Source organism: Pavona decussata, unplaced genomic scaffold, assembly GCF_977016875.1.
Source record: "Pavona decussata unplaced genomic scaffold, jaPavDecu1.1 SCAFFOLD_84, whole genome shotgun sequence".
Lineage (NCBI taxonomy): Eukaryota > Metazoa > Cnidaria > Anthozoa > Scleractinia > Agariciidae > Pavona > Pavona decussata.
In genome coordinates this window covers 697647-710000 of record NW_028145502.1, presented here as the reverse complement: position 1 = coordinate 710000, position 12354 = coordinate 697647, and the positions used below count along the sequence as shown (strand labels likewise).

The following is a 12354-nucleotide window of genomic DNA, read 5'->3' as shown; positions in this document are numbered from 1 at the left end:
AATTTGGGGCAACTTGGGTGTGGCCTCTGTCAGGGAGTTTTGACCTTACAAGTCACTTAAAAATACTCTACCTTATCATCACTCTGGGCGATACGGCGAAGACAAGACATCGACTTCTGGTTGAAGAGTTCATTGATGGTTTGTTCGTCAATCTTTGGTTGCCTGCCTTGGTCATCAGCATCCAGCACGTGATAAAAGAAGTCATAGTTCATGGGATCATCTGGCACGCTGCTCCACGCACGCTCAATCCGTTCACTGTTCTCGCCCAGTTCCCGCATCTTCTCTGGTAAGTAGGGCCAATGAGGGTTAACGAGGCGATCCAACACAGCTACAACTGTTTTCTTGTGGACAGAAAACACGACTTTCTTAGTCATTAGATCTAGAGTAAGCGTGATCATTCAAACGATAGCTGCAAAAGGAGATTTTTGAATTTGGGGATGGAATCCAAACGTGTGTCCATCCCCACGTAATCTTCATGCATTGTGCGGTTCTTTTCTGTGGTGCTATTAAGACTTTAAGAAACTATATTTCGTGATACTTTCCTGTGAAATCGTTTATTATGCTGTATAGCATAGCTCGAGTCAGTGGACGAAAACCAAAAAAGTGACCTTTCAAATGAAAACAACTGAGCAGCACTGTACTTTCCTGTGGTGCCTTTTATTATGCTGTACAAGGTGGTTCTAGCTTTTGAGTCTGTGGATAAAATCCAAAGGTGTGATCATTGAAATTAACGTCACTGAGTCAATACTTTTCTGTGGTACTGTTTGTCACGCTGACGAGGTTGTTCTAACTTTTGAGTCTGTGGATAAAATTCTAAAGTGTGACCATTCAAATGAAAGCCACTGAGCAGTACTTTCCTGTGGTAGTGTCTTTATGCTGTACAAGGTGGTTTTACCTTTCGCGGAGTGCGTGGATGAATTTTCTCAAGTCTGACCATACATTTGAAAGCCACAGAGCAGTTTATTCCAGGACCTTAACTGTTTATACTGTACAAAACACGCTAACTCTAATTTTACAGTTTGTGAGGCAGTTTTTAGTTTGTCTTTAAATTCTCTTCAACATGAATTACTTTTCATTTTTAATTTTGAAATTAGATATTAAATGTATGTGTAAATATTATAATGATCTCACCTTCATATCATGTTTGTCTGTGATGGGATTTTTATGACTGATGAAATGACCAAAACTAAACTTTGCTTTCTGCAAATCCTCATTGTACAAGAACAGCTCATGAACCCTGAAGACAAAGAATTCAAAACAAGAAAAACAATTTTAATTAAAACACATTTAAAAAAGGGTATTTGGTAAGAACCAGATATTTTATTATTATAATTTTTGTTTCTGTTTCCTTTTCATGAAACAAGCAAGGTTGCAGTGGTGGGGAAAAAAAGGGTTGCACTGGAGGATCCAAACCTTCAGGTAAAGGAAGTGGAAGGGCCCACTCTCAAACTCTCACCTTGCATCTCGTCTTGAATAGAAATATCTCGGTGCCCTCCATTTTGGTCGAAAAAATACAGGGGAGGGGACTGGGGAGGCCTGGGTCCCTTCCGTACATTGTAGATCCACCATAGGGTTGTAACATACATGAAACATCATCACCATGCATCACTGATATGCTACTGGATATAGCCCCAGTCTCTCAATCCAATCCTCTCTGTATAGCTGGCAAAATTCTTTGTCTGAAGGCAAAGCTTTTGGTGATCCTCGCAATACTAAGGGGGAGGGCTCATTTAAAAGTGGTGGTTTATATGTAATAAAAAAAAATATGACATTTCTTAACTACATATAGTTATCAAGTATCACCCACCAATCATGTTTCATCTGCGATATAAGATAAGCAGCTGTATCATCCTTGTATGACATCAGAGCCTTTTCAACTGGTAGATATTCCCTCTCACCACCCACTTGCTCTGTTCCCAGGTATACAAGTGAGGGATATTTTTCAACAAGTAACTTTGTCACATGAAGAAAATTCTGCTCTGCAGTGAGATGAAGCAGGGTTGGGCGAGCCGGATCTGCTTCAGCACGGTAGTATTTATATTCTTCATCACTGTCGTTTTCTAAAATGATTTCTGTGAAGCGACTTATCTGCAAAAAAGTCAGTAAAATTTGTTGTTACATGTAGTTGATGGCGACACAGCATTAACATCATCATCATCATCATCATCATCGATCATATATCATTAGTAGTAGTAGTAGTAGCAGCAGCAGCAGCAGCAGTAGTAGTATGACCTGTGATTTGAAGTGCTGGACTTTTGGTAATGGTTGTTCCTCCCTTAAGCAAGAAACTCAGCTCTCGTTTACTTTTGAGAAATCATGCATAATTGCTAAAAGAAATTCCATTTCTCTTACTTGACCCAGCAACTCACAATGTAATGTTTTTTTTTTTTCCTAGCCACTCCTCCCCAAGTCTCGCCTTTTCTCCCAGACTCCCACATTTCTGTCTCCCTTCCATATCTCCCATGTGTATACAGATGTACAGTAACACTCGGTACAGTAGGTCACTGAGCAAGTAAATCATTTATGTACTTGTATGCTGTGCTGAGATCATATGGTTAACATACCCCATCATCAGCACTGGACTCCCACGAAAATGGGTTTTGAGAAAGTCTACTTTTAACAGCGTCAATACTGCTATGAAATTTAATCTCTGAATAGCTGCCACACATACCAGATATTCTAAGCTGGCCACCAGTTCTGGCTTGTCTTTGTACTTCTCGCTGACTGGCCAATTCTGAATTATAACTAGAAGAGTATCTGAGCCATACTTGCACACCAATCGATCAGTTCGAACCTCATCCATAGCTCTGTTCCATGATATCCCTTTACCAGAGTTAAATTTTTCTTGTACCTATCAGTGAACAGTGCATGCACGGTTATAATAACAGTAAGTGAATCATCAATAAATTGGATACACCAGAATTTTTCCAGTGAATAGAAGGTGGAGTGGTATAAACCTCTCTTTCACCAAATGTCTAGGGTCCCCATGAAATTTTGCAATGAGTGGCTTGAGAAAAGCTGGCCCTATTTTATATGAAAAGAAATCAATTAAGGACTCCCAAATCAAGACTTGCCTTTAAAATCATTACCTTTTTTGAGTCCAGTAAGCACATAGTTTAAGCAAACAATACCCAGAATGTGAAAAAAAATGTCACGTTATGTTTTAAGCCTGGTGAATAAAATAATTATTAATAATAGGGTAGATGTATTTTTTCAGTCAATGACACAGACGTACTCAGAAAAAGAAAATCCAAGAGCTAGAAACAAGAGTGAAAATCTATGAACTCCTGATTACCCACAAGTCTCCTGCAGCTAAGTAGTAGAGTATCCAAACTAGTAATCAGTTTAGGTCAAAGATTCAACTGTACCTTACACCATACAGCAGACTTACAGCAACAGGAGGGTAGTCTGCACAACAACTCTATAATTATGTTAAGACATTGATTTATTTGCATCTGTCCTGAGGTTGTCATTGTTGTATCAAATAGCTTAAACACCACACCCTTCACAGTAATCTTCCTTCCCCTCAACACCCCTACTGTGGAAGGAGCACATCAGGTGCTTCATGAAAGAAGTCAACAAGTGCAAATTATTATTGTTATTATTATCATTATTATTATTATTATTATTATTATTATTATTATTATTATTATTATTATTATTATTATTATTATTATATGGCAGTATGTTAACATCTGAATACCAGATATAAAATAAAAATCATACAAGGAGCTAGGTGGGAACCCTTTGACTAGCCCTGCATTAAAATCAATTAAATATTAAAAAAAAGTCTTAAAATCCTTGTATTATTATTATTATTATCATTATCATTATCATTATCATTATCATTATCATTATCATTATCATTATCATTATCATTATCATTATCATTATCATTATTATTATTATCATTATTATTATTATTTTAACTTTTTTTTTCCTGATACAGTCAACTCTCGCTGTAACGGACACCTCGACAATAAGGACAGCAACTAAATCCCCAGCAAAAATAATTGACAGACATTTGCCTGAAATAAATTCTCGCTATCACGGACTCTCACTATTAAGGATACTAACTAGCAGTCCTGGGGGTGTCCGCAATAAAGGGAGTTAACTGTATATGTTTGTTTGGGAGGAGGGGGTTATACACTTACAGTTAAGAAAAAGATTTTCAATCACTACGAATGGTTCTGATTATCACTGAATGTTCTTCTTTGTTGCAGAACACCATCCATTTACATATACATGTACAGCTGTATCAGTTATCACTTCTGGAACTACACAGTGGACTCATTAGCCATGTACAGTACCGCGCAAATGTAAGTTGACAGTCCCTTGAAACTCGAACCTCGCGACTCGATCCTCGATTCTTGATCCTCGAAACTTGAAAGCTTCGAGTATCGAGGCTCGAGTCGAGTGCATCAAGTATCGAGGTGAGTGCATCGAGCTATGGCTAGATTATTAACAAAACTATTTCTTATCTTGCTTCGCAACTGACAGGGGCATATAATGGTTCCTTAAAAATTCCAGAGTGTTGCAAAATTGAAGTAAAGTCTCAGAATATTGGATTTTGGAGATCACGTATCCAAATCTTGTTTACTGAGCTTACTAGCTATATTTGCAGTGAATATATCAGGCTGTTGAGTTGGCGGCATACTCTCATCCTCAGGTTATAGAACAGACATCTCAGCAAGTGCCAGATTTGCCTTTTGGCACCCATCAAATAGAATGACTGCAATAAGTTTTGATCAACATAATTTTAGAAAACAAAATCACGATCAGCACTAAACAAAGCAGAGCAATATTTTCATTTGATCATTAAACACAAATTAATACGAGTGACCATATAATAGAGTGATTGTTTATGCATTTCAAAGGACAGAGTTTATTTAATCTTTACCCAAAATTTTACACACAATTTAGCCCTGCAGAGGGAGACCATCACACAAGAAATAAACTGTGAGATAAAACTATGTTCCATTAAATTCAAATTTATAGGCTTGTGACTCAATGCCATTGAGTATTGATCTTAAATTTAAATTTAATCCAGAAGACTGCGAAACAATGCGAATTGGGCGAAACTTCTGAATACAATTCATCAAACAAAAACGCGACAAGCGTATTAAATAATCGACCAGGAGAGCAACAGAGCCCATCTAATGAAATCATTTTGATTAAATGAGAGATCAAATAACAAAATACTGAAAGAATACTGTGCACATTTCAACCATATCTGCCTGCAAAATTATTGATTTGAGATTTTGCAAATGATCTGGGTTCACGAGCCCGTTAAAGTAAGACATTTGGATACGTTAGCGTTGTTAATATTACATCCTTACTGAATCATGAAATATGAACAAGCAAATAATGAAAAAAGATCGAGGAAAACAATCTAAAGTCAAGTTTTGTAAATCAAAACAAACCAGAATGCACGTTCCGCGTGGGTAATTTGCATTCAAATGACAACAAAACATTCTTACCTTCAACCAAAAATCTTCATCAAAAGGCTCTTCCAAATCATGCTCTGCTTCGGCGGGTTTCTTTTCTTCCATCTGGACTGTTGTATAACTTTTATCCGTTTTAGCCATGCTATATTAAAAAGCTGAATTTATAGCGAATCGAAAGTGAATTCATTCAGCCATATATGTCCCTTGCTGATCCACCCATGTCACAAGCCACTCTCTTGATCGGTGTTTGATTGGTCGCGAAAATTAAACCGGAAGCGAAAGTACCACTTCCGGTAAGCCCATGAAATGCTGGGTTTTCATCTCTTTATTACCCAATAAGGAAGCAACCAAAGATTTAACGTTCTGAGACAAGCTTTTACCAATTTCACAAGTATATTTTAGTGAAATGTGAAAATAACTGGCATTCATAATTGCCATAAAAGATCTGAAAACAAACTGGTTGTCAGAAGGCAAAAACAACGACAATTTTTCTAAATAACCAAACCGTTTTATTGCAAAGTTCGCTACAAAATTCGAAATTTAAGACCTCAAATTTACAACTTGACCTAGCAAAACGTTTACATTTCGACTAACGATTACGGTTCCCTCGCTATAAAATAAAACACAAACAGTTTAAGAGCAACCAAGAGACTCAAAACTAATTGAATTGTACTAATTGTTTCACCTTTAAAAAAACTACCTTGAATTTGGTTATCGAAAGATGAACATCAACCGGCGACGATGTTGAATTTCTGCTATAAAGTTTAAAATTCATAAGTATGTGTCGCTCTGTCGTCGATGAATTAAAAACCTTCACCAACATGCACACCCTTCGGCTGTGATACGTGTCAGTCTATAGTCTAACAACTTTCGAATACACAGTCCTAAATGTTCTACAAATTTTACTTACATCAGAATTCTAGCTAAGGCAGTTCTTCTCAGTTTGTTCCTTTTATAGCTGCGATCAGAGCATTCATTTTATCTGATCGCTCAAAATCTTGTTGTCGAAGCTTGTTCACATCTGAAAACCCGAAGTGGAAATCCCTCGCATCCAACGAACCTTTTTTCAATCCTTTGGGAGGCCATACAGAATCCAGACTTTCTCCAAACGAAATACTAAACATCTTTCCATGAAGATAACCATTTTCGTCGGCGAATCGTTTCTCGCGGACGATCCTCTCCAACTCATGAATAGTTTCAGATGTGACGCAGATGAGAACAACGTTATTTAATTCTTCCAGCCATGGCAAGCTTTTCGATATTTCATTACCATCAGCGATGTTAACGAAATCCATCACACGGACGCTTCCATTGGCCTTTGTTGTGAGAGCGTCGCGAAAATTCCTCACAACTTTTAACTGATCCGCGTTGGATTTGTGAATAAGGAGGATTTTCTTTGTGTCGTTCAATGTTTTTCCTCGCGATTGCTGTCCGCTTGGCTGAGGAGCTGTCTTCATTTGTTGTTTCTTCTTCGCTGACTCGGCGTTACCCATTCCTAAAATTTGCCACAGAAGAGCAAGTTACCATCAAAACTATGAACTTTCTTTTCCGCATCAGAGGATGCGAAACTCCTAATGAAAACCTGCCCTGTGTGCTAGCGAATGTAAATGACATGTCATTAAGTATAATAATATGCAAAAATGACCAAAAACGACGCTCAATTTATTGTTTGACGGCGAAAAGGCAAAACATTCATTAAACACCTGCTTTCCTGAATAATATAAAAATAACTGATGAAATTCTTGGAATGAAAAGGTTATGTTGTCTTATCAAATGTTAAGAACCGTCACTGGGGATTGGTTTACTTCTTACATTAAATCCAAATTTTTAAACCTTATAATTGAAAATATACTGTTCAAAGAATTCTTGCGTCATTTCTGTTACATCTAAATCAGTTTACGTTGTTAGTAATATCTCGTGATCCAAATCTTTACTTTTCTTTTTAGCAAGAAAAATAAACCAAGATTTTTCTTCAATGAGATGACATTTGATGGACTTGAATATACAAATATTCGACTACGGCGAGGGAAAGCAAAGTATTTTAAACGATTGTATAACGGCATTGAAGCAATTTCGTGGGTTTATCGGTTTATTACTTTTAGTAGATTCGGGTGTTATGCTATGTTATAATTTTAGGTTAAAATAAAGACCTTGAGCTCAATAGTCCATAAATAACTTAATTCTGCTCTCAAGATATTCTTTATAAAACGTCCGATCAAGATCATGAATGATATATATGCCTTAGTGTCCCTTACATGAAGGATAAATCAACGAGGGCGTGTTGATTATGTGACGCCCTAAAAGGCGCGTGAAGAACGGTCAAAATTCAAATCAAAAAAATAATCTACAACATTATCATAGCATCTGTGGTTACTTTTATTCTCCAAAAATAGCTTTAAAAGTTTTCCACAGACGAGTAAACTCGATTTTGATGCGTCTAGATACGCTAGGGTTGTACCGAGACATGTTCCACAAATCAAACAAGATATTGTACCAAAATTACTCGTTTTGATTAAAAGATTTTACGCGATTTTAAGTAACCTGGCAAAACAAAGAAATAAATATTTGGAAAACTGAAAGGGTAACTCGAAACTGGAGAAAGTTTCGAAAATATGCTCGTGACCACACGTCAAGAAACGGAAGGTGTGACGTTTGAAAGCGTCTTTATTCTTTGGTTACAGAGTACAGACTCTTAAGTCACTCAATATACAGACTTTTAAGAACACAAAGAATGAATACAGTCTTAAATGTGATTGGAAAAAAGCTGTCAAAAATTAGTGTAAAAAAATTTCGGAAATCATCCATTTTATAATCTACTTACAGGGAGCATAGAGAAACAGGAAAGATCACTTTTGTTTCTGTCTAGCCAATAATGGAAGAGCGTGACGTAACGAAATATGTCAAATGGTTGTTATTAATGACGGCTATGTTTCTACAAATCGAATAAATTTGGCAAAATTTGGATAAAGTTATCTTTGAAAGTCAATCACATACTGTACTGGTTCTAGCGCTTCCAGTGATTTGGATTTTCTTGCGCGTTGAGGAAGAGAGATGCTTGTTGTGCTTTTAAATGACACATGAATAGGAATCAATTAACATAACATCAAAGTCTTAAAGCGAAAATGTGTTCTTGAAACTCCTTTTTCGGAAGATAAGTCGACGGAATTAGGATACAAACATTATTAACATCCATGTGATCGCATTTGGAAACCTCGATTCTTGACGGAAAATAAAACGACGCGCTTTCACTTTCTGCATACAAATGGACTGAAATCACACCAACTACCGTAAACAACGCTATAAAAAGCTGGTTTACAAAGGGTTTACTCACCGAAATGATTCCAATGACGATTGACAACAGCGTGAAAGAGGCACTCCTTTGACTTTGCTCACTTGGGAATGAGACTTGATAGGGTAATAGAACGAAAACGGTGTTAAAACGAAAGGACGCTCGATAATGCCGTAAAGGAATGCTAGTTATTGATCACTGGTTATTAATAAAGTCACACGTCACATGCATTTTAATATGAGCAGACAGAACAGCGTGACAATATTCAGCGGCTGTGTTGCGTTACTTCCCGCCAAAAGGGCAATTTCTTGCTCAACCGATTTTTAAACTTACATTTGCCTTTGATTTTCCTTTCTTTCGTATAATTTAAGAATTATTTTTATACAGCAATGGGATCTACTGCAAATTTTAACTTAATTGTTATTTTTCATCGAATTTTATTGTATGCTTTCATGTTGTTTTAAGGCGGAACACAACCGTGTCAAGAGTGTGGTCATAAGAATCTAAACTTGTCCTAATATGTTCAAACCAATTACCAATAAATGGAAATAATTTATTATTTTGATAAAAAGGCGATATTTTGGAACCTAAAAATGAGTTGCTTGAAGGAACTTTTTTCACCATCATCTCAGAAGTCGCGAATCCAAAGTTATCATTTCTCTGGCTTGGTCAGCTCAATCCAGTCCACCGATCTAATTTTCCAACCAGGCCTGGTCTGGTCCGCAATGCGTGTAAATAAGCCAGCGTCTCACGCGTTGCCCTTTACAACCACCGCCACCTAAAGAGCGCGTAGATCGAAACTGAGGTTGCGTTCGATTGACCATATTCCGGAATAAGAATAAGCGGAATAGCTGTTTGATTTATTTTTTAAAGTACATTTGGGAAGACATTTGTGCAAACGTTCGCTGACACACGATAATTTAAGAGCCATTTTATATTCCAGCAACTCCTAAGCCTCTTACGCACGAGGGATTTCTTGTCATCATTGTATGTATTCATATTCCGGAATAATAGGGTCAATTGAACGCACCCTAAACATTTACTTAATTCTCACAAACAATCGAGGAAACTGAAATTTAGTAAATGAAACCCTTCAGGCTTCTGGTTTATCAGATGATAAAACCTGAGGCTGAATGATTGTCCGAAAAATGAACTGAACCGAAGCTTCGAGGGCAACTGTGAAATTTTGAGGACAATCTTTCTACCGAGGGAATTATCATCCTATAAACCAGCAAACCGGGAAGGATTTTATTTATTTTATTTATTTTTATTTATTTTATTTATTTTATTTATTTCTTATGCTGTGATTAGATGAGAACAGTTAAGACCTAAAAATTTTAACTTCTTTCTTTATTTTTTCTTATCGAAAATAATCGGACGACAGATATCAAATCGGACGTGAAATTAATCGGTGGGTTTAAACATAAGATATACTGCTCAGCTGGAATAAATAATGATGAAATTAAAATGGCTTTTGTTTTGATAAAAAGCGGTAAATGCAACGCTCTACAGAACATCAAATCGGTCTTTAAAAAAAGACGGCTGCCTATTTTAGTCCCATTACTATTTGTTGCTTATTTTAGCTATGTGAAAGAAATGTGATCAGTGTTATATTTTAAGCCTGCCGAAAATATAATAGATGTAGTTTTTTCAGTCAATAACACAGGCATATGCGGAGAAAGAAAATCCAAGTTCTCTCAACAGCAGTCAAACCTATGACCTTCCCATCACTAGTTCGGATGCTCTACCACTGATCAACAGGAGAATCGTGGGAGTTAATGGCCTTAGCTTCCACTAGTCTCTAGTAGCCTAGTGACATAGCGCCCGTAGTAGTGATGGGAAAGTCATAGGTTTGACTGCTGTTGAGAGAACACGAATTTTCTTTTTCCGAGTATGCCTTTTTCAGTGACTGAAAAAAAAAAGCATTTGCATGTAATTTTAGCTTCTTGGGCAGCGTCCATTCAATGTTATCAACTATTTTCGTCAAAGCTTCTTTGAAGAAATTTAGTTATTTTAGTAAATTAACGACTTAAATTTTAAAGTTCATATGAAATCGCCAATTTACGTATAGTAAAAGGAGCGCGGAAATACGCCTTCCAGAAACCTCAAAGTCTTTGGATCGATGAATCGTAGGAATTGATTACATTCTCAGGCTCTGCAACAGTTATTCAGACAGGACCTTTGTGTCAGTTCTCACCATAAAAATTATAAATCATTAGCAAAAAGTGTTCAGTCATTCAACTCGTAAAACATTACTCAAATTCTGGCTCCGGTTGCTCAAAGAGCGAATAACTTTATCCAGCAGATAAAATGTATTGGTTGGACTACATTTTATCCGCTGAACTGAGGGCGATTTATATCCGCTGGATAGAGTTATCCGCTTTTTGAACAACCGGGGCCAGGTGTTTGCTCCATGAAGAGGTTTGTGAGAATTAAAAAGGGAATTACGGAACACAGTTTACACGATCGAGGTGAAGAGTTTAGCGACTCAGTGAAGTGACCCAGGGTGAAAGCGATGGATAAAACAAAACATCAGAGTTTATGTCAGTCTGAGATCTCTCTTAAGCTAGAATGCTGGAAATTTACAAATTTTAATTTAATTTTGTAAATATTACAATCAAAAGTAGCAATGCAGAAAATTCTCAAAACAGCTTTCCTTTAAAAGGGGCTTAGAAAACAAAGATATAACGATTGAATTTATAATTAGTATACAATTTATAAGTCAAACATCGACCGAATGAGTTAAAACAAGAGTTCATCAGTAGGCAGTACTGTAGATCTTGAAATCCATCATTGAATGTGTGTCAATAAGTCCGCCTGTTACAATCTTCTTTGGTAGATTACCTTCTGTGTACATATTGGATGAAAGTGTTCACTCCATGGCAAATCATCTTCTCAACTCGTCGATAGTATGTTTCCATCCACGCAGTCTTGATATTAGCAACAACAATACATTTAATGAAACTGTCATCTGTAAACCAGGTCAGCCTGATGCAGATCAACATGATGTTAGAGCACAAAATTTGAAGAATATAAAAATGAAGCTTGAATGAACGTCCTTGCTGTCTCATATGAAAAACATTAAGGTTACCACTGTGAACAACAGCATCATCATAGCCTCGAGTAAAGCTGTTGAAGCACTCTGGTCTTTTTCTTTTAACTTCTTTGGCATGTCTTTTCGTCACAGGACAAGTAATAAATATTAAGGAACAGTATATTTTCTCCTATTTGCTCGGGTTTTACTTCTAAAGAACCCCAATTCTTATTTTACACTTACGATATTGTTTTGGGATCGCGTAATTCTGATTAACGTTTTCAAAGTGGTTAAAGCGCATATTTCTATGTCAAAACATGTACAAATATTTGCCCTATCGAACAGGTACTTGAATTATCAAAACATATATTGCCTTTTTTTTTTCTACGTGAAGTTGATAATAAGCCTTAAACGTTTATTAGGCAAATGCTTAGGATAGAGCAATCGCCCAGAAACGCACATAGCTTAACTGATAAAATTTCAGCGAAAAAAACATCATTTGCCTCACTGAATTTGTTTAACCTTTTCTCCGCTTTGCAGTTTAAAGTCTCCGTTCTTTTGAGAAACAAGAAAATGTAAGCAAA

The 12354-nt window shown here is 36.6% G+C and overlaps 2 protein-coding genes across 2 annotated transcripts in view; both read right to left on the bottom strand.

Moving 5' to 3' along the window:
- Nucleotides 1–5709, bottom strand: part of LOC146475283 (uncharacterized) — a 17285-nt gene extending 11576 nt beyond the window's left edge. The window contains exons 1-5 of the mRNA XM_085115659.1: nt 5481–5709; nt 2672–2851; nt 1808–2088; nt 1132–1237; nt 72–341 (exon numbers count right to left, since the gene is read on the bottom strand). Coding sequence (XP_084971785.1) covers nt 72–341; nt 1132–1237; nt 1808–2088; nt 2672–2851; nt 5481–5588 — 945 coding nt within the window. The 5' untranslated portion in view covers nt 5589–5709. The remainder of the gene's footprint in view (nt 1–71; nt 342–1131; nt 1238–1807; nt 2089–2671; nt 2852–5480) is intronic.
- Nucleotides 5710–5933: 224 nt separating this feature from the next.
- LOC146475282 (uncharacterized) lies at nt 5934–8919 on the bottom strand. Its single transcript, XM_085115668.1, has 2 exons — nt 8779–8919; nt 5934–6942 (listed from the first exon to the last, which is right to left on the bottom strand). The coding sequence occupies exon 2, from the start codon at nt 6938–6940 to the stop codon at nt 6386–6388; it is 555 nt and encodes a 184-aa protein (XP_084971794.1). The 5' UTR covers nt 6941–6942; nt 8779–8919; the 3' UTR covers nt 5934–6385.
- Between the last annotated feature and the right edge of the window lie 3435 nt (nt 8920–12354).

What these genes read in the sequence shown, in the direction of transcription:
- LOC146475282 (XM_085115668.1), bottom strand. Translation starts at nt 6,940, where the DNA reads ATGGGTAACGCCGAGTCAGCGAAGAAGAAACAACAAATGAAGACAGCT.